The sequence below is a fragment of the Misgurnus anguillicaudatus genome, chromosome 3 (assembly GCF_027580225.2).
Source record: "Misgurnus anguillicaudatus chromosome 3, ASM2758022v2, whole genome shotgun sequence".
Taxonomy (NCBI): domain Eukaryota; kingdom Metazoa; phylum Chordata; class Actinopteri; order Cypriniformes; family Cobitidae; genus Misgurnus; species Misgurnus anguillicaudatus.
Window position 1 is genome coordinate 34,628,573 of NC_073339.2, and position 20,876 is coordinate 34,649,448.

The window sequence follows — 20,876 nt, forward strand, 5'->3', positions numbered from 1 at the left end:
GAATGCTTCGTCAATGCTAAAAGGATGTAGATCTTTCTGGTGAAGTTTATACAGTTCACAATATAAACAAAGAAAGTTGTTTATCTTAAAAGTCACGTTGGGAGACCAGCACACCATGCTACTGTAGAGACCAGCATCCAAAACAACACATACTGGTTACCAGCAGCAACTGTCTTTTCAACTGGGGCAGTGGATGGAGTCAATTGGGCAGTACCTTTTTCGAAAAGTACACCTATATTTGTACCTCAAAGGTACATAAGTGCATATGTATGTACAGACAGTATACTAATATCAGCTTCTGATGGTTGACTGTATATGTAAGGTGAGATTGTAAACAGATGGTGCAGAGATATCATGAGAAAAATAAGGGATTTGAGGAAGGGAGGAGAGTAAGATGAGATGGAGGGAAAAGTGATAATAAAATTTAGAAAGGAGAGAGAAAGATCGAGAGAGCCCTCGCACTGTAGGAGTGGTTTCTCATCTTCTCTTTAAAGGTCCAGATCCGAATAAACCATCACTCTCTAGAGAGAGACTTATTGTGACACACACCTGCTGGGGATATGCCGTTTAATGTTGTGTTGGGAGGTCCAGCACCATGGGGTTTTCGGCTTATTGGAGGAAGGGACTTCAGTCAACCTCTCACTATAGTCAAGGTAAGTTTGTGAGTTTTGTGCAGTACTTTATTATAGAATATGCAAAAATTCGTTTGATTTATTTTTGTTTTTAATTTGAGTTCAATTTGACTAAAAAAAATATTGGCAAAGTGTGTGTGAGTTGTAAAAGACTCACTGTGCATAAATAATAATAATACTGTAACAAAAATGCTTGACAGTTATAAAAACACAAAATGAATAAATAGAGTACAAAATACTAAACAGATAAGTAAAACAATAGAAACAGACACAATGTAATACTAAAATTTATACGACAAACATGAAATGAGCTTTGCAACACATCCTATCCCATCATACCAGGTACCACCAAAGCATTTATTGGAAGAGAACAATGGCTATTCTGATCCTATTAATGCTACACAGTGTGTGTGCAGCTAAAAATGTTCATGATGAATCATTCATACTAACATTTGGATCCTCGCACGGTCGCACCTGTTGTGGCTATACAGAGATGTGTATTCTACATCCAAACAAACAGACAAAGTGAAAAAAAGGAAAAAGAGTGAATGTTGTGTTCACTTCGTAAAGATATAGTTCACTCAAGAACAGAAAAAAACATCATTATGTATCAAACCAGTGAGACATCTTGAAGGTGGGCATGACTTTCTCTTATCCTGTGGAAGACAAAGGGAATTGTTGGGGATTTTAGGGAATTTGATTAAAATATCACTTGCAGTAATAACCAGTGGTCCTCAAACATGCCCCCCCCCCAGGTAAAGTGCATCCCTTTCAAACCCCCCCCCCCAAAAAAAAAAAAGAAAATGCATGTCATAAAACAATCTTAAAGGATTTGTCCATTTTCTTAAAAAAAATCCAGATAATTTACTCACAACCATGTCATCCAAAATGTTGATGTCTTTTTTGTTCAGTCGAGAAGAAATTATGTTTTTGAGGAAAACATTGCAGGATTTTTCTCATTTTAATGGACTTTAATGGAAACCAAAACGTAACAGTTTTAATTCAGTTTAAAAATGCAGTTTCAAAAGACTCTAAATGATCCCAAACAAGGCATAATGGTCTTATCTAGCGAAACGATTGTCATTTTTTAAAGAAGAAAATAAGTGTTACATATATGAAATGCACATTTGCAGACCATTTTAAACCACAACTTCTCGTCTATCTCCGGTCCTGTGACCTCACGCAATACATCATCACGTCGACAGGTCACGGAGGACGTATGCGAATCTACGCCCCAGTGTTTACAAGTGTGGAGAAAGTGGACCGTTCCGAGGTTGTTGTATGTGGAATGATACTAATTAATGTCTTTGTGTAAGTTTATTGTCTAAAATGGTCGTTTGTGCGTTTCATATATGTAACACGTGACCTCTCGACGTGATGATGTATTGCGTGAGGTCACAGGATCGGAGATAGCCAAGAAGTTGTGGTTTAAAAGTGCATATTTTTTATTTTCTTCTCAAAAATGACAATCGTTTTGCTAGATAAGACCCTTATGCCTCGTTTGGGATCGTTTGGAGTCCTTTGAAACTCAGTTGAAACTGCAATTTTAAACTGCATTAAAACTGATAAGTGTTGGTGTCCATTAAAGTCCATTCAAATTAGAAAAATCCTAAAATGTTTTCCTCAAAAAACATAATTTCTTCTTGACTAAACAAAGAAAGAAATCAACATTTTGGATGACATGGTGGTGGGTGGATAGTCTGGATTTTTTTTTGGGAAAATGGACTAATCCTTCAAACTTGAAATTTGAATTAAACAAAACATATTAATTGACACAAGGTACTCCTGTTTGTTAGTAGCCTTTTTCTGAGGTTTAATTACACAGAATTTAGGATAAATTTATGCCCCCCTGGCATCATCTCGCATCCTGCCCACCTCCCATTTTAATAACCACTGCTTTAAAAAAAATTGTGAGCAGCTTTTTCAAATTAAAATTTTATTTATGTATTAAAAACGGCATCTTTGTATGATAATCATCTCCAAACAAGTGTACTGTGCTCAGATGCAAAACACTCTAAATGCATCAGACTTTGGATTCTGGCAACAAACCAGTATTTTTAAATGGCCTGAGCCACGGATTAAGTGTATTTGGAAAAGTATTTGATGAATGTATAATACGTGCCTAGTGCATTTGGTAAATGTCATTATTTCATTTATGATGGAGGTGGCGTTTACAGGCATTTGCATCTGAGCTCCACATATTTATTTGGGATGTTTTTAAGATTTTTGCTGTTTTAAATGTCCATTAGTCTATTGTGCGATACTGAAGATCTAATGCTGAAATACACAATACAGTTACTGTACAGATCTTCTTGCCCAGATGTTTTATATTTGGTTTTAATGAGATTTCACATTTGGAACAATGTGTCTCCAGATCAGTGTGACAGTGTTTCTTAATCTCAACATCACAGAGCCATTTTTGGTCAACCACCCTCCTGTCTTCTCTCTCTAGACCTTGGGAGTCGTTTTAACTCGCAGCTAGCTGTGTAACCTGGAATTTATTAATCAAAGTATGCTGTGTTACCAATAGCACATCTGGTCTGTGTTCAAAAAGCAGAAGATTGGCTTCAGAAATTACAACGGACTGAGAAGAAGAAAGAAGATGAATTTTAATATACTGTATATATATATATATATATATATATATATATATATATATATATATATATATATATATATATATATATATATATATATATATATATATATATATACAGTGCTTTAGTTCTGAGAGCTGATAGCAGTAGGACATGGGACTATTCCTGAGAGCATGTTTACGGTGGAACATAGTTTGCACATGCACACATACCATTCATGGCAAAGACTTAAACATACACATTCACTCTGGCTTATACATAAACAATATAAAGGTGGTTTATGCTTATGTGGTTTTGGATTAGGAACTCATCAATTTCTTTATGCATTAGAAAGTAATTTATTGGCACACACTGCATCAAGGCTGTAACCACATGCAAAACATTGGAAAGACCAAAACACAAAAGCGTCTTTTGCAGCGATTTTTGTGTGAGCATATCAGTGAACACCCCTGACCACTCGGTGAGTTTCACGTCTTTGTATATGAAAGTTTAATGCATTTTAGGAAGGATTGTTCCAGTGCAGCTATGCAGCCATTGTAGAGGTGGGAGGTGATACAATAAACACCCGAAAATTCTCAGGCCAGCATCATATGTACAAATTTCAGTCAAAACCGTTCTATTTCATCATAAACAATCTGAAAACAGGGCTTTAAGTGTAAAATACCAAACTTGTCCTTTAAACGAGTCGTGGAATGTAAAACTGTGTTTACCTAGGCATAGATGAATAAATAGAGTTCTGTACATGGTAATGACATTTAAACAGGACTGTTTTCTCCTTCTTATGTAAACCTTGTGCATGCAAAAGACAGCTGGAAAACTGACCAATTTCAACATAACACTGACATTACAGTCACAATTAAATACAATGTTGTTACAATGCTAGGAACAAAGTTGTGACTGCTGAGTTAGCGCTATATGCTAGTTAATGCTATATGCTAGCTTTTATGCAGAAGTTCTACTATTAACTTAGTTACGTTTTGCAGGTCCATACTGAACCCCCCCCCCCACACACACACACACACACACACACACAAACTTACCACTCAGAAACGTCCATTAACAATTATTTGATTATTCCACCTATCTTTGTTTGATACAGGCTCAAACATAGAGGCTGTTTACACACACACAGAGCTACTGAAAGGAGCTTCTCTGTAAAACAGCCTATCAGAGCAGAGCTCAACCTTATTATTCCTGACCCTTTTAAATAAGGTAATAATAGACTATTTCATTCTAAAGGCAAATTCTAGGGTTTTAAATGGACATGTTAAAACCATCTCTGGATAATTTTTGCACTTAATAAAGCCACATGCCTTCTATGTAGATATCAAAGAACCGAAGTGACCGATAATAGATGTAAAAATCATTGCGGTTTACACAGTGATATTTCACAGCACTTACTTGTGAATAAGATGCTAGTTTTGTGCTAAAATTACCTCAACCCCTCTGTGCTTTCAGATATCTCCAGGAAGTCAAGCCTCCAGAGTCAACCTGTCTCCGGGTGACATTCTCTTGGCAATAAATGGAGTTTCTACACAAAACATGATGCACTGTGAGGCTCAGAATCTTATAAAGGATGCGACTTATCAGCTTACTCTTACTGTTGAAAGACCAGAGGTCACCTATGCTTATATAAATTACTAGGCCCTATGGGGTAGTTTCCCGGACAGGGATTAGTTTAAGCCAGGACTAGTCCTTATTTTAATAGAAAATATAACTAGTTTTAACAAACATGCTAAAAACATTACCTCTGTGCTTTTTGAGGCAAAACCAAGGGCATTGATGTATTTTAAGATGTCCGTGCAAGTTTTTTTCAGTTTGGACAGTTCTTACATATATTTTAGTCTAGGACTAGTCTAATATCTGTCCAGGAAACCACCCCTATATAATGTTGATTAGTACAACTCACTTTCTCATTTATGAACTTGACTCTATAAATGTCTTGCAGACCAGAGACAAAATTGTGGTCACCCAAAGTCACAAAAGATGGCCAAACCAATCAGTATAAAGTCAACTTAGAGGCAGAGAGACATGTATGTGTATGTTTTCCATGTGTTTGCACAATGACATCTTACTGTAGTTTGATATAACTTACTGTAAAAAAACAACAACATTTTTGCTTGACAGGAGCAAAGTCCGATTGGAACGGGCCATAATCGTAAGGCGGCCCCTTTTGTGGCAGCAGGTAACATTGATGACACGCGACAGGTGGTGAGCCCAACGTACAACTCCCCTATTGGCCTTTATTCTTCAGGCAATATCCAGGATGCCTTACAAGGACAACTCAAGGGCCTCATCCATAGCAAACCAGAGAGGTGATTTAGAGACCATTTCACCTGTGTGCCTAAACCGGAACAAAACCTATTTTTTATTTATTAAAAATGTACATTTTATGTTATTGTGTTATTTTTGCATAATTTGACCAAAACAAATTTTAGTCCCAGGAAACTTAGCTGTATAGAGGAGTCAGCTGTGTATCAGATGCTGCAAAGAGATGAAGATCAGGAAGAGCTCCATGAACCGCGACAGTCTGGATCCTTTAAAGCATTACAGACTTTTATCAATAGTGAAGGTATGACATACACACACAGGACAAATGAGAAATTGTATTATAAACAATTTAGTAATGAAAAATTGACAACGGGCCATTGAATTATTCAAAAATAAGGCACACCCAAGGTGGTAATGTAATGCGTCACAACACGAAGCTGAGTTACACCGCGGAATAATTGACGACGGGCCATTGAATTATAAGAAAATAATGCACTTCCAAGGTGCAATGCGGCACGTCGCAAAGTGTAGTGCCGTTACACCGTGGGTGTGCATTATTTTCAAATAATTCAAAGGACCGGAGTCAATTATTCATCTTATACCACAGTTACCACAAACATTGCTCTGGTGCCTATTTTTAAGACATTTGACAAGTTAGGTGTGCGGTTATCAGAAATTAATGCATACACATGGAACATTTCTCAGCCAATCAGAATACAGCATTCAACAGACCCGTGGTATAATTTCAAATAATTCAAAGGACTGGAGTCAATTATTCCATTTATACCAAGGTTACCACAGACAAGACATTGCTCTGGTGTTTTTTTTAAAACATTTGACAGGTCAGGTGTGCATTTATTCAAACCAATCAGAATACAGCATTCAACAGCTCCATGGTCTAATACTATAACTATAAACGATAACACACACTGACATGCAAAGCACAATTATTATACAAAATAAACCATCTTGTGGAAATGCAGAGCCCTCAAAATAAAACTGAATATTAAATAATCCATGCCATATAATTATTTTCAGGTACACGCCCATTAGTGACACGGAAGGTCCGCGCCCCCACAACCAAACCTTCTCCCGCTGGGAACTTACACAAACTGCCCATGTGTGATAAGTGTGGTAACGGTATTGTGTAAGTTAGACATATTAATGCACATCTACAATTGTTGCATAAAGTAACTATGGGTAAAAGTGTGGTCCAAATCTGACCCTGCCTGTGTAAAACCCAGCTAAAGTGATTTTTTGTGATTTACTGTTATAAACTCATCCTACATAATGCAAACATTATGTGAACATTTGGTGAAAATATAACCTTGATTTCATTTATATTAACTGAGTTTATTATGAGACTTTAGATTATTAGACAGACAGGGTCACTTCTCCCATCCCATCTCTAATCTGCTTTTTGTCTGTGTGGTTTTTCAGTGGGATGGTTGTCAAGGTTCAGGATAAGTATTGTCACCCAGACTGTTTCGTGTGTACAGACTGCGAGGAAAACCTAAAACATAAAGGATACTACTTCATAGATGACAAGCTGTACTGTGAAACTCACGCCCATGCTCGGGCAAAACCTCCTGAGAGTCCTGACCTCTGACCTGGTTCATTTAGACTTCAATATGGGTCAGCGACTGTTGAGTGCATGAACATTTTAAATAAAGATACTGAAGTCTCATCACAAAATACATTTTATCCAGATACTAAATCACACAAGTTTATGGATAGCGAATTAATAGATTTTGGTTGTTTTGTTTTGTTTTGTTTTGTTTTGTTTTGGTTGTTTGGTGTGTGCTGGGATGCAGTGTTTTGCACTTTGTATAAAATTAGTGTTAAATAAACAGAGATTTTATGACTAAAGATTTTAATTACCATAACTTGGAAACACTATGCATTATGTCTCCTACTTTCTTATTTCTAAATTCTTCCTATACAATATAAATATATTATATACATTATCTACAAACATTACACACATAAAGAGTAAAAATGCAAGGCGTCATTATGCGCAAATTGTTATTAGAATTATCAATTAAATAATTTTTGAAAACAGCAAAATAAACAAATTGAGCTGGTTTCCCACAAAAACTAAATGGATCCCCAACAAACTAAATAATAAATAACTATAAATTAACAGACAACTAAAACCAGTAAACGTTTCAGTAAATGTAATAAATTAATAATTGTTGTTAAACGGAAATGCAAAAAGGCAAAAAAATAGGTACCAATTATTGTTATTGTTTCGGCAAATACTTTAATAAAAGTAATAAATTGACTTTTATTAAGTTGCCAATCACGTTGAAATCATGCTCACGCAGGATCTTTGACTGAATTTAGGCCACGCCCCCTCAACGAACAATGGCCGTCAGCAAAGGTAAACGGTTGATAATTTTACGGATTTACAGAATTATTTACTAAAATAATACCTTATTTACACTAAATTAATATTGATTTACACTTAATTAAAACACATAAATATAAGGAAAATATAATAAAACGACAATGTAATAAAAATAAAAATATACCATTATTATTATATTAGGCTAGCGGTAGCTAACGTTAACGTTACATCAGATGTCTACATTTCACATCTTTACATATTATTTGAACTAATACCTATGAAAATGGCAAATAAAATAACACACAATGCTTTGTTATATAAAATATTTGTTTATTTTCCTATCATAAACTATTAATTAGTTGTTTGTGTACAGAACCAAAGCACATTTGCAGGTACAGCAAGAACAATGCAATAATGCCACACAATGAGACGTTTACTGTAAACAGAAGATTTAAAGGACCTATAACGCATAAAACCAGCTCTCCTGATTCTAGTCCAGCATCTAAGTCAACTGAGACTCATTTAGAAAGGTGCACGCGATTAGAGAGGGAAAATGTTGAGGTGAACAATAAGCTGAAAAAGATGAAGAACTATTGCAGGGAGTGCAAAACAGATCTGCAGAGATTTGTGAAGAGATTTAATGAGTTCAAAAACATCAACAAAGAGCTGGACTCAAAGAACAGACAGCTGCTTATCAAAAACCAGCAAATGAGGCAAAGAGTTACAGATGTCTTAATGGAGAAAAGACCTCAATTTGAAGACTTAGAGAAGGTCACAGGTCAAGAGAAGCCGCAACTTACTGGGACAATTATTCAACTCCAACGAAAGGTAAAACACTTGACAGAACAAGTCAGGGAAACTTACAAAATCCAAACTGAGACTCCACAAGATTCACAAAAGGGCATAAGCCAAGAGAAAAAGACCCAACTACAGCAAGAAAACAAGACCTTAAGAGAGACACTGGAGCACAACAGACAGGTGTTAAAAGATGCTGAGCTTAGAGCAGAGAGATCACGGATAGAGAAAGATGAACTGGAGAAATGCTTGCTCACCGTGCAGACTGAGAAAAATTTACTGCGACAGGAAGTGACACAGCTCCATAAGGAATATATGAGCCTTACTAACAGAATCTTACTGCAGCTGCAAGAGAATAAGAAAGCTAAAGTCAATGATGTAATGAAACAGCAGGCTTTTAGGGACAGCAGTAGAGAAGCATGCATTACAAATCACCACAGCAAAGCTATACACAGTTCAGCACTGTGTAGGTAAGTAAGAATACAACAAGATATAAAAAATGATTATTTACATTGTAATGATTCTTATTATGTTAGTATGGAAAGTTTTACTGTTTTATTTATGTGGCTAGGATGAAGCCGATGAAGATGTTATATGAGGATGAGAGAGATACAAAAACTTGGAAACCTGAAGGACAGTAGTCTTTCTCCCTTAAAAGATTGTAAATTGCATTGTTATTATTTTTATTCTGAAGTGAACTTAACTAAAAAATTGTCAAGTTAGTAAAATATTTTTTTTTTGTTTTTGACAGTGCTCTTGCATTAAAAATGATATTTGTTTATTGTGTCATGTGTTCCCAGTTTATTTAAAAGTTGTTTAAAACCGTAATAAACAAATAAAGCAAAGAGCTTGGTGCAGTGCATGATGGATGTGTTTATAACCTAAAATCTGTTCACCCATTGGAGAAGTATAGGTCTCTGCGGAACAAAAAAGGGGTGTTTCCCAATTTTGGGGCATTTTTAAACTGGGATTAGACGTTTTTAAACATCCAATCAAAAAAGTACAGATACCCTGAAAAGCCATACATCGTTATTTTTTTAATACTTATTTCAGTTTGAAAATGCCCCAAAATTGGGAAACGCCTCTTTTTGTTCTGCACAGACCCCAGTCTCTCTCATTGGGGAATTCAAGTATGATGCCAGCCTTGGTTTGGTCAAAATCCCATATAAATTTCCCACAACTTTGTTTTTTGTTTCAAATGCCAACTGGTACAGAAGGTTATAGATCACATAAATAATAAACATACAATCTTTCTGTTAAAAAAAAAACTGTCTACACAGTTTAGGACTAAAATGTTTTTTTCATAATATTAGAAACCTTTTGATCTGAAGGGATATATCGGATTCTTAAAATTAGTTGATGTGCAAATATAATTGTGCCTATGTCTTTCATTAAATTTTTGATTTAAAAATGCATGATATGCCCTAAATAATAAAGAAAAACTGCAAATAAGAAGCTTGTTTTTCTGCATATTTTAGGCAAACGTTTAATACTTTGTAAATGCTAAAGTATAACATAGTTTTTTTTTTTGTTATTTCATTGTGTTTAAGAGTTTACTATTATTCTAAATGCAGAGGAAAAGAAATAAAACAACAAGTATATGACGCTGAACATTTCAACAGTAATGCATATAGTTAAATTACAATACAATACAATACACCTGAGGCAGCTTTCTGTCCTTGTTTAATGAACTTTTACTATTGAGCAGTCACCTTCAGGTCAGTAGGGGGCAGTAAAAGACTGCAGTAATTTCAACGCTGCGCTGTATCAAATATGCGAGGAAGAGACGTGCGTGTCGTGATACGTCATCAAACATGTCAGCCTCCGAGTGACAGCAGCTGATTTGATCATTGGAAATTAAAATGGTAAAATATTATATTTGTAATACAGATTTCTTTATGTCATTTCGATATTTCAGTAGTTGCATATAACGACGATGTAAATATATCATCCACTAGTCGATTTGTTAACATATGTTTTGAGAGATCTGCATACTGTGACAAAAACAACCATATCTAAGTGATCTTGATCTTCTCAGGTTCATTCAGAGGATTGCAACATTATTTTCCGGGTCAGAGGCATCTTGGAGTTTGCTTGCCAGCTTGACGACTCTAATGGTAAAGTTATTCAAAGACTTTGTAATGCACTGTCACGTTGAAGTACTCAACCTAAAATCTCAGCATAGTCCTAACTTACTTTAAATGAATACTGTAATATTTAAATATTGCTTGCTTGCTCCAAAGTGTCTCTTTGCTTTTTACAGAGGCACAGAGCACCATCTCAAAAACTTTTCAGAGTCTCCGTTCCAAAGTATCATCAAATAAGCTTGTATTCAGTGTCACTAACAGTCCAGTGTTAATATGGCCAAACAAGAGTTTCCAGTCGAGCGTGGAGAGTTTGACAGAGACATCAGCATGTGGAGATATTCTGAAGTATATAGAGTACGTTGTGCCACCTCTTTCCTTTTTCCTCACTGATAAGTGAATAATAAATGTGCATGAAGGTGTCTTTACACAGGCTGCTCTGTGCCCGCATTAAAATTCTGTGTAAAGATGCAATCCTGCATAAACGCTAAATGATGCTGACCCACCTCAGTGTCAAGACAGTTCAGATGAAATGCACTTTTCTTCATGTCATCATTTAGTTTCATGTTTAATAGCATAATTTCCTATTTGCAAGGGATAGTTCACCCAAAAATGAAAATTATGTCATTTACTCACCTTAATGTTGTTAAAAACCTATATACATTTTTATGAACACAAAGGAAGCTATTTTGAGGAATGTTTGTAATCAAACCATTAATGAGCCCCATTTACTTCTATAGTATTATTTTTGCCTACTATCAGGGTTCCTATGGTTCCTTGAAATCCTTGAAAGTTTGTTATATCTTCTGTATGCGAATGTTGATTCTTACTAAAATGCTTTTTTGCATAGTTGTGAAAACGTCTCTGGTTAGGTATGTAACTGTTGTTCCCTGAGAAGGGAACAAGACACTGCGTCTCTCTTGCCATACTTCCTACGTCCCTGTAACGCCGTCTTTGGCAGTATTTCAGATAGCAATATACTTCCTGGCTTCCTTTTCACCCTGTCTTTGTTGTTAAGCCTCACCATTGGTTGATTTTGATATACACATTAAGCCGTGCCTACCCCTGGAAGGGTCACCAAAGTGTCACCGCTGTGACGCAGCGCGAGTTCCCTCAAAAGGGAACTGTAATAATGTATCTTAAAAGGTAACACGATGTAACCTTGCTCTCACTTGAAATGTTTCCCCACATTTAGTCCTTCAATTTGAGGGTATTGGACCTGGAAAGTCCTTGAAAGGTCATTGAATTTGAAATTAACTAAGGTGTGGGAACCCTGTACTATAGAAGTTACAAACAGTCCTCAAACTATTTTCCTTCGTGTTCATAAGCAAAAAGAAATTTATACAGGTTTAGTACAACATGAGAGTGAGAAAATTATGACAGAATTTTTATTTTTGGGTAAACTATCCCTTTCAATAGCACTATATATAACCGTTTGATTACACCTGCAATTATGTAGTACTGTCTTTTCTACTACATATTTACCACAAGCTGCTTAGCAAAAAAAATTTGCGAAAAAATAAAATAAACTTGAATATGTGTATTCTTTTATTATGCATTATTATGCATTTGTAATATACAGCCATCTTTGCAGAATATGTAAAAACTGCTTGAGATAACAAACTCTGTTTTTTCTATGTTTCACAGGTCAGATAACAGTGGAAGCAAGAAGGCCTCTAAAAAGAAAGATAAATTTACTGGACCTGTAAGTCCTGGCCAGATTCTTCAGTATTAAAATAAACATTTATTAATTGTAATTATTTGATCCATTAACGCTCACTGTTTTCTTTTCATGTGATCTAGACTGTAGTGAATATGAAGATGTTATTTGAGGTGACAGAGCCTGCTGGGAATGAAGCTCCTAGTCTTAACAGAGTGATCAGACAACAGCATTGTGTGAGGATGCCACTGCCTATGGACTGCGTTCTGTCTATAACCAATAATGAAAACCTGGCAAAGTGAGTGGATTATTATTAATCTCTTGACTTAAAGTATCATGATGGTGAGAGTAAATCCCAAAATAAGCATTCTGTTATCTTTCATTTGGTTTCTTTTGTGAGGCCCTAACAGGCGCTATTCCTCTTTTCAATGCAATTAAAGCTTATAGTCAACATAAAAAGTAGTCCATATAACTTGTGCACTTCTGGAAGTCAAAATTTAAGATCACTTAAAATGTCACAGTTATTCAATTTCATTGGTTTGCATAATAGAAAATTGGTAAGTACAAATCGAGATAGGAGCTAATAGTTTTTACTGATGTCAAACATGGTGCAACGCATCATCATACACCAACTAAAGTCAAGAGCCAATTTTCTTTAAAACCCATAAGGTCTGTAAAACCATTGCTGCTTTTTAAATTGCCAAATTTATGAAAAAACTGAAGCCAAAACGTTATTTACTTATTTTAAACTCTGTGTATGTTTTGAGAATCATTCTGAATCTGATCTCTTACAAAGTTCCTTCAGAAAATCGCAAATATTTCAATATATATAAACTTTTTTTAAGGTAAAATACTTATATTTAAGAGTTTATAAGCAGAAAAAATATATAGATTGAATAAAAAGTGTTTTCCTGTTTTGTGTGTTTGTTTGAAAGCAGAGGGTTTGTTCTTTCATTTCATATATTTGTATGTTTATATATTTTTAGAAGAAAATTTCCTGGAAGCATTTTGTGAAACTTCTGTGAAAATCACAAAAAATGCTGGCAGGGAGCATTTCAAAAATGGCTGTTGGGGAATAAGTTAAGCATTGTTAAATGACATTGTTCTGTACGATGTGTGTGTGTGACTAAACAGTGCATGTAAAGGACTAGTGGAGGCATTAAGTAACCAAGTATCAGACATGGAGGAGGTTGTGCTACGGTATAGGAAGGGCTCTTCTCTCCTGGTGCCGCAGCCATTTCACTTTCAGCTCCCCGAACCTGCTGGACTCAACACCGTGATCTATCCTGCAGGAGTACCAGACAGTCAACTGCAGGCTGTTAGAGAGGCAAGACACATGCACGCATACAGTACACACGGAAGTTCAAAACATTGACGTTTAGTAGCAAATCAGGTGTGATTTCTCCCAATTGAATAAGCTTTTTTTATACAGGATCTGCACAGGAAGTTTGACTTGCCTGGTGACAGGCCATGTCTCAGACGTGCCAATGCCTTCCGATTTCCTGATGAAGCATATAAAGACGGTTACCTGCGCAACCCCCATGTACACCTTAACCCCCCTAACATTGAAGATGCTAAGGTAAGGCAGTGGTTTTACATTTTTAAATCAAGTTAAAAATACATAAGCATTACATTTGTTGGGGAGCCACCTACTGGCAGACCAGGATACACACTACTTGTCAAGAGTGGGACTTCATAGTTTTTAAAAATGGTTTGATGAATTAAAAATATTACAATATTATACCTGCTAAAATAAAAAGATAAGACAAATAAAATGAGAGATCACATTTAGCTTTGGTCTACTCCACATTATAAACTCCTGTTTCTTCTTTCTTTCTGTAGCTGTATCTAGTGCAGGGTGTGTACAGCTATCATCACTACATGCAGGATCGAGTAAATGATGACGGCTGGGGTTGTGCATATCGTTCGCTTCAGACCATCTGCTCTTGGTTCCAGCAGCAGGGATACGTGGAGACGGCTGTTCCGACACACACACAGATCCAGCAGGTACACAAACCCTCTCAGTAACTGTCATGGTATGGGCTGTTGTTAAAGACATAGACCTGAGAAACTGCCTGTATTACAGCCACTTTAAAAGTATGTGTTTTTGTTGGCTTGTCAGGCTTTGGTGGATGCAGGGGATAAAGAGCCTAGTTTTGTCGGCTCACGTCAGTGGATCGGCTCCATTGAAGTTCAGGTTGTACTTAACCAGCTGCTTGGGGTCACTTCAAAGATCATGTTTGTCAGGTAGACAAAGTTGTGTGTGTGTGTGACATGATGGTTTATGTACATTTTATGCTTTTGGCAGACATGTTTATCCAAACCGCATTATAGTGCATTAAAAAAATAAATTTGATCAGTATGTGTAATGTATATTTCCTGGGATCAAACCTGTGATGATTTGCACTGCAGATGCATTGTTCTACCAAATGAGCTACAGGAATACATTGATGGAAAGATAACATTAATACATTTTAAACTGTTAATGCAATATCAGTGGAGACGTATTAGAAAATTTGATGGACAATCTGTTGAAATAAATACAAATTTTCTGAATAGGTTAAATTGCTATGTTTGTCTTTCTGTTAGCCAAGGATCTGAGCTTGTAACCAAGGGCAGAGAACTAGCCAACCACTTCCAGACTGAAGGGACACCTATCATGATTGGTGCGTTAATATTATTTTGGCTCCTCCCTTCATCTTGTAATTGCATGGGAATATATTTAATGACACAAATACATGAACCTTTTTGTAAAATAAACAGGCACATTTTCTAATAATGTAATCTATTAAAGACTTTTTTAAGATGTTAAATAAATCTTTGGTGTCCTCAGAGCACATATGTGAAGTTCTAACTCAAAATATCCCACAGATCATTTATAATAAATAGTAGTGATACACCGATGTATCAGCCGCCGATATTTATCGGCTGATTTTTGATGCATTTGAAACCATCGGCATATCGGCAATAGCACGAGAAAGGCCGATACCGATTGTTTAGTAATTAACTGCATAAAGAAATCCATTATATGTAAAAAATGAGTTAATGTTGTTTATCAAATAAATGCTGAATAGCAGAAACCACCTTTGAAGGTTGTCATGCTGTCTTATTATATTTGTTTTAGCTTAATTTGTGCCTCTCTTATTATGTTGGTCAGTTGAATGTTAATTAGATCCAATCCATGTTCAGTAAAAATAATTTGATGCAGAAATAAACTAGCTAATAGACCAACTGTATAGTATTGTATACAAGTGTTTAATATCGGCATCGGCCAGAAGTTGTCTGTTTAAATCGGCATCGGTATCGGCCCAAACAAATCCTATCGGTGCATCCCTAATAAATAGCATGTTAAAATTGCCACTTAGTAGGTGTGAGCAAAAATGTGGTGTTTTGGCTGGGCACTAAATGGCAGTGCCATGGTTGGATAGTGCAGATTAAGGGGCAGTTTTATTCCCTTCTGACATCACAAGGAGAGCCAAATTTCAATTGCCTATTTTTTCACATGCTTGTGGAGGATGGTTTAGCAAAATTAAATTACTAGGTTGATCTTTTTCACATTTTCTAAGTTGATTAAAGCCCTGGGGACCCAATTATAGCACTTAAACATGGAAAAGTCTGATTTTCATGATATGTCCCCTTTAATAATCTCAGTTACACATTAATAAGGGTCCATGAATCATAATGAACTAAGACCTAAATTTAGTACTAAATTATGAACAAATTAATAGTTATGAAATGTACTATTCATAAAATAATGAAGAGTCATCAACTTGATATGTTTATTAGTGGTTCATGTTAGTTAACAATGAATTCATGTGTTAAGTCATGAGTCATGTTGTACTTAATGATGACTCTCCATTAGTTTATGATTCGTACGTGCCATTAAAGTTTGATTTTAATAATAGATTTCACATTAATTTAAATCTTTGACATGGCCTTACTCTGTCAATATTAAATATATCAATGTTATATTTTCACAGAATGTTCTTTACATCATGTTGGATGATTTTGTAAAAAACTGTAAATCACAGAAGAAACTTTATATGGGTTTTCAGACAGGTTCACATGTGTATAAAAACTAAAATTACTAATCAAGTTAAATATAAAGCACATTTCATTGTCTCCAGGTGGGGGTGTGCTTGCACACACTATTCTAGGTGTGGCATGGAGCGAGAACTCTGGACAAATCCGGTTCCTTATCCTTGACCCTCACTATACTGGTGGAGAGGAATTGCAAACCATCATTGACAAGGTGCGTTTGACAACTTAAACAAAGCTTTACATTGTAATCCTAAAGGTGCATTGTGTAACTTTTAAAAGGATCTCATGACAAGAAGCAATATAATATACATACTATATTGTCAGTGGTGTATAAAGACCTTACATAATGGACTGTATTGTTTTATTACCTTAGAAAGAGCAGTTTTTGTCTACATACACATTACATGGACAGCGCTGTTGTGCTTCTACATTAGCCCTAAACAGACAAACTGATCTACAGAGCATGTTTCATCCCTACATTGTCTCAGGTGACGACACGTTTGTCTGTGGCGGCTAACATATGCGTTTTGAAATTAAAGGTCATGTTCTTGGTGACCAAATTTTTCAAACTTTATTTATTTTGTAATGTCGCTGATAGAGCATAAATAATACCTGCCGAGTGATAAAGCTCAAAGTTCACTGCCAGGCGATATATTTTCTTTAACAGAAGTCCCCTTTCAAAGCCTACAGCGAACGGCTGGTTTGGACTACAGCCCTCTACTTCCTGATTGAATGATGTCAATAAAACAGTTATTGACTAAACTCCGCCCACAGGAATACGTCAGTTGCCAGCTTTGGCTCAAACGGCTCTGCTAAGCTAAGCTGCTGTCGAATCACAACACGCTAAACAAACTACACAATCAGAACTTGTTACGTATTTCTAAAGGAGGGACTTCATAGAACAAGGACGACATCAGCACGTTTTTAGGACAGTGAAAACAGCGGTATACAGATAAGTAAATTGGGTGAAAAATACAGTGTTTTTTTACACTTGAAACATGAACACATGTTATATTACGCACTGTAAACACAACCATAGCTTCAAAAAAAAAAAAAAAAGGAAAACGGGACCTTTAAGAGGTGTGCTGTTGGTTGCAATTTAAAATCTCACCACTAGATGTCACTGAAATTTACACACACACCACCTTTAAAGGTGCAATCAGGAAACGTCATCTAGCAGTGAGACTAGAGCCGTTTCTCAATGTCAAGGATACTTCCTTGGCAGGACTAGTCCTTACAAGTCACTTTCTTCAGATTCTAGGCGAGGCTCCTTTTAAGCATTCGGAGAACACGTTAAATGGAACAGGCTAGCAAGTGCACGTCATTACGTCATTGCGTGATTGAAAGGTGTGCATACTTTTGTATATAATATTGCATTTCTGTCAATATATATTCCTAAATTTTACACATTGCACCATTAAGTTTGAGTTTGTCTCCATTATACCAGTTGTATAGTGCTTTTTATGAGATTTTTCTTTCCTTTTATTTCCTTTTTCCAAATCTGCTGAGTTTGGGGTTTATAATGTTTAGTCATCTTTATTATTAATAATATATATATATATATTTTTTTTTTATCGCTTTCTGTTTGCATCCAGGGTTGGTGTGGATGGAAGGGGCCGGAGTTTTGGGATCAGAATGCCTATTACAACCTCTGCCTTCCCCAGAGACTGAAGACAATCTGAGTCACGTACAACACACTGACTCGCCTTTATTTGTCCAGGAATTAGTGAACTGGCAGGACATTTCTTTGTTTGAACAAGTACAAAACAATAATCTCTGTGACGTGAAAGCTGAACGGTTTATTTAACATTCTTTGAAATATTTCATTTTTAAAACATTGCTTTGTTTTTCCCATCACACTCTTGGTTACACTCATTGAAGTTTGTCCATATAACTATATAAATTGTAAAAATGTACTTGAAATTCCTGCCCAACAACAAATTCATTTTTATTCCAACTTCACAAACTCGTTTAACAACACAAAAAATTACACTTTTACATTTGGCAGATGCTTTTATTCAAAGTGATTTACAGTGCACTCAAAATATTTCATCAGTATGCATTCCCAATTTCCCTGCTATCAGACCCACACGCTGCTACTGCTAGGCTTACAATTGAGCTACAGGAATACTAAAATAAAGCATCTTCAATTGAAACCACTTGCCACATTCACAGGTCCTTGAATAAATTAATTCCTTTAATGTCTCCCTAAACAGCACATGACTTTTTTACTGGTGTTTCCTACAAGTTGCTGTGTTTAAAGGTATGTCCATCCAACAAGGAAACATTGCCCTGACTCCCATCTCGTGCATGCTAGCAGGTATCCGGTCTATGTAGAGCATGCCGCATTCCCACATCAGAATATATTCCTCACCCTAAATTACTGACCACAGAACAGGCCCAAATGTCCTTCACTGTTAAGGCTACAGTAATCATATTCTGACATAGACACACCCATCCATCTGTTCACCCATTGAGTTCTCGGTTTCATAATGGCTGAACAACAGGGTATGGATATTACTCGAATGATCCCCTCTTCATGGGAGCATTTACGACCAGTCGCAAGCTTTCTTGCAGTCTATGGTGTCAGACATGGTGCGCCCTCGTTTCTGCCCCGCCAAAGAGTTGCTCGGCTTGACCGGCAATGAGGATGATGATGGGATGTTCCTTAAGTCTTGTGTTCTACGTTGTGTACTTAAAAACTTAGCGCACTCATCGAACCCACAAGACCAAGCTATATCTTCGGCGGTCTGTCCGGAGTTGTTGCAGATGCTGAAAGCCAATAAACAGAACTGTTAGAACAGTGCTGTTACAAATCTTGTAATGAAGCAAAAAAAATAATAAAAACTGAAGCACCATTTACTTTCATAGTAGTTAAAAATAATATGAAATTAATACAGGTTTGTAACAATGTGAGGGTGAGTAAATGATGACAGAATTGTCATTTATGGGTAAACTATCACTTTAATAGATGCTCTTTAAATAATTATCCAACATTTAGCTGTATCTTTTGGTTAGTACAAGAATGTGCAAACTCTTGAGATCATAAAATGTCAATGATTTACTTACTTGAGTTTTGCATCACTCGCCATCAGCACACTTATGCACTCCACACTTCCAGATCTGGCTGCTTTATGCATGGGTGTCTCTCCATTTGCATCCTTTAAAAAAAAAGTGTAAAATTGATTAACATGTGACAAGGCTGTGTGCAATAACAGAGTAATGATGTATCTGCTAAAAGACGTTTTGGAGAGATGACGGTACCTGCTCGTTTGCATCAGCGCCTGTCTGGAGCAACCACAGCAAGCAGAAAGCTTGATCTCCGCATGCTGCTAGATGTATAGGTGACTGCCCAGAACCATCTAAACCACCGTTTACTGCAAAACCGCTTTCAAACAGATAACTCGTGCAGTCCATCTGTGGTAACGTGCAATGAGGCATAAAACACGTAAATACAAAGAATGAACAATTAAACTTCCTACAAACAGAACAACAACAATTGCATGTTTGGGTCCATCATGATATCTTAATTCTTACGAATGGTATAGCACTTGTTAGACAACGTAATCGATCTCTGTAATATACAACAGTATTTTAATTAAATGAATAACTTACCGATTCAGCCTCGAGTAAAAACATATCTGATATCTGGTTACTAAATCAGTATTAAACGGTTGAATTAATATGTGGTTTCGCTGAAAATTACACCGTAATCAGTCTGTTGTTGCTCGTCGGTGTTCTGTAATCAAACAAAAGTTGCACGTGTAGTAAAAGGAGAAATGCTTTTCAGATCACGTGGTTTACGCTGTCAACCAATCAGCATCAAGAGCCTGTATCACGTATCCTCGCATTCAGCCGCTTACACAGCTCGTGAAGTTGTGCGGTTCCACACGTACGCACGATCACGGACAAGCGCGTGTCATGTCAATCAATTAAATGATTCACTGATTATTCTTCAGAAGTTTACATGTGAAGCAATACGTGCATTTAAGAAAGTCGTTGTTTACGTAATGGTGTCATGGTATTCAGAAAATAAATTGTAATTTTAATTAAAGTACCGCTGGGTTGTGCACTTCTGAATAAAATAAAATAAAATATTCTTAGATGCAAGCTGTCAGTTAGAATAAAATTTTGTGTTGTATTACACTTTTTGGAATTTTTATTAGGTTATTTTCTCTTTTTTTTTGTAACAGGCATCCCACAAGCACAACACATTACAAGAAATATAGAAGGGTCTCCAATCGCGGGCGTTGTTTTCATACTAATCCTAGAAAACATATCAATAAACTCAACATTTCGCTAGATTTGGGCGTAGCTGTATCCTAATTAGCCAGAACCGTTATTTTTTTATCCTCATCCCACCCCGAAACCTAACTCTAAGCCCAACATCTCGCGAGATCTTGAGACATATATATATATATATTTTTTTTTTTATTGAATACAAAA

The 20,876-nt window shown here is 36.1% G+C and overlaps 4 protein-coding genes across 4 annotated transcripts; 3 read left to right on the top strand and 1 right to left on the bottom strand.

Annotated features, from left to right (window-relative positions):
• Positions 1-283: 283 nt before the first annotated feature.
• Positions 284-7,403, top strand: pdlim3a (PDZ and LIM domain 3a). The gene is made up of 7 exons (XM_073865432.1): positions 284-653; positions 4,688-4,846; positions 5,185-5,262; positions 5,357-5,544; positions 5,668-5,801; positions 6,539-6,647; positions 6,941-7,403. Exons 1-7 carry the CDS (start codon positions 561-563, stop codon positions 7,107-7,109), a joined length of 930 nt encoding a protein of 309 aa, XP_073721533.1. The 5' UTR covers positions 284-560; the 3' UTR covers positions 7,110-7,403.
• Positions 7,404-7,512: 109 nt separating this feature from the next.
• Positions 7,513-9,490, top strand: LOC129444785 (uncharacterized). The gene is made up of 3 exons (XM_055205680.2): positions 7,513-7,883; positions 8,224-9,115; positions 9,217-9,490. The coding sequence occupies exons 1-3, from the start codon at positions 7,868-7,870 to the stop codon at positions 9,284-9,286; spliced, it is 978 nt and encodes a 325-aa protein (XP_055061655.2). The 5' UTR covers positions 7,513-7,867; the 3' UTR covers positions 9,287-9,490.
• Positions 9,491-10,359: 869 nt separating this feature from the next.
• Positions 10,360-18,284, top strand: ufsp2 (ufm1-specific peptidase 2). The gene is made up of 12 exons (XM_073865410.1): positions 10,360-10,510; positions 10,684-10,762; positions 10,909-11,086; positions 12,377-12,434; positions 12,533-12,687; positions 13,524-13,716; positions 13,822-13,968; positions 14,232-14,396; positions 14,512-14,636; positions 14,979-15,055; positions 16,517-16,641; positions 18,026-18,284. The coding sequence occupies exons 1-12, from the start codon at positions 10,508-10,510 to the stop codon at positions 18,110-18,112; spliced, it is 1,392 nt and encodes a 463-aa protein (XP_073721511.1). The 5' UTR covers positions 10,360-10,507; the 3' UTR covers positions 18,113-18,284.
• Positions 18,210-20,272, bottom strand: ankrd37 (ankyrin repeat domain 37). The gene is made up of 4 exons (XM_055205682.2): positions 20,046-20,272; positions 19,695-19,847; positions 19,500-19,591; positions 18,210-19,202 (listed from the first exon to the last, which is right to left on the bottom strand). The coding sequence occupies exons 1-4, from the start codon at positions 20,067-20,069 to the stop codon at positions 18,980-18,982; spliced, it is 492 nt and encodes a 163-aa protein (XP_055061657.2). The 5' UTR covers positions 20,070-20,272; the 3' UTR covers positions 18,210-18,979.
• Positions 20,273-20,876: the final 604 nt, after the last annotated feature.

Bases quoted from the DNA above. Each gene is read 5' to 3' on its own strand.
- pdlim3a (XM_073865432.1), top strand. From the start codon at position 561: ATGCCGTTTAATGTTGTGTTGGGAGGTCCAGCACCATGGGGTTTTCGG. The intron at 654-4,687 runs GTAAGTTTGTGA...CTGTGCTTTCAG, and splicing joins AACCTCTCACTATAGTCAAG to ATATCTCCAGGAAGTCAAGC. The intron at 4,847-5,184 runs GTCACCTATGCT...TGCAGACCAGAG, and splicing joins TTACTGTTGAAAGACCAGAG to ACAAAATTGTGGTCACCCAA.
- LOC129444785 (XM_055205680.2), top strand. The intron at 9,116-9,216 runs GTAAGTAAGAAT...TTATGTGGCTAG, and splicing joins CACAGTTCAGCACTGTGTAG to GATGAAGCCGATGAAGATGT.
- ankrd37 (XM_055205682.2), bottom strand. From the start codon at position 20,069: ATGTTTTTACTCGAGGCTGAATCG. The intron at 19,848-20,045 runs GTAAGTTATTCA...ACGTTACCACAG, and splicing joins TTTTACTCGAGGCTGAATCG to ATGGACTGCACGAGTTATCT. The intron at 19,203-19,499 runs GTAAGTAAATCA...ATTGGCTTTCAG, and splicing joins GCGAGTGATGCAAAACTCAA to CATCTGCAACAACTCCGGAC.
- ufsp2 (XM_073865410.1), top strand. The intron at 10,763-10,908 runs GTAAAGTTATTC...TGCTTTTTACAG, and splicing joins CCAGCTTGACGACTCTAATG to AGGCACAGAGCACCATCTCA. The intron at 15,056-16,516 runs GTGCGTTAATAT...CATTGTCTCCAG, and splicing joins AGGGACACCTATCATGATTG to GTGGGGGTGTGCTTGCACAC.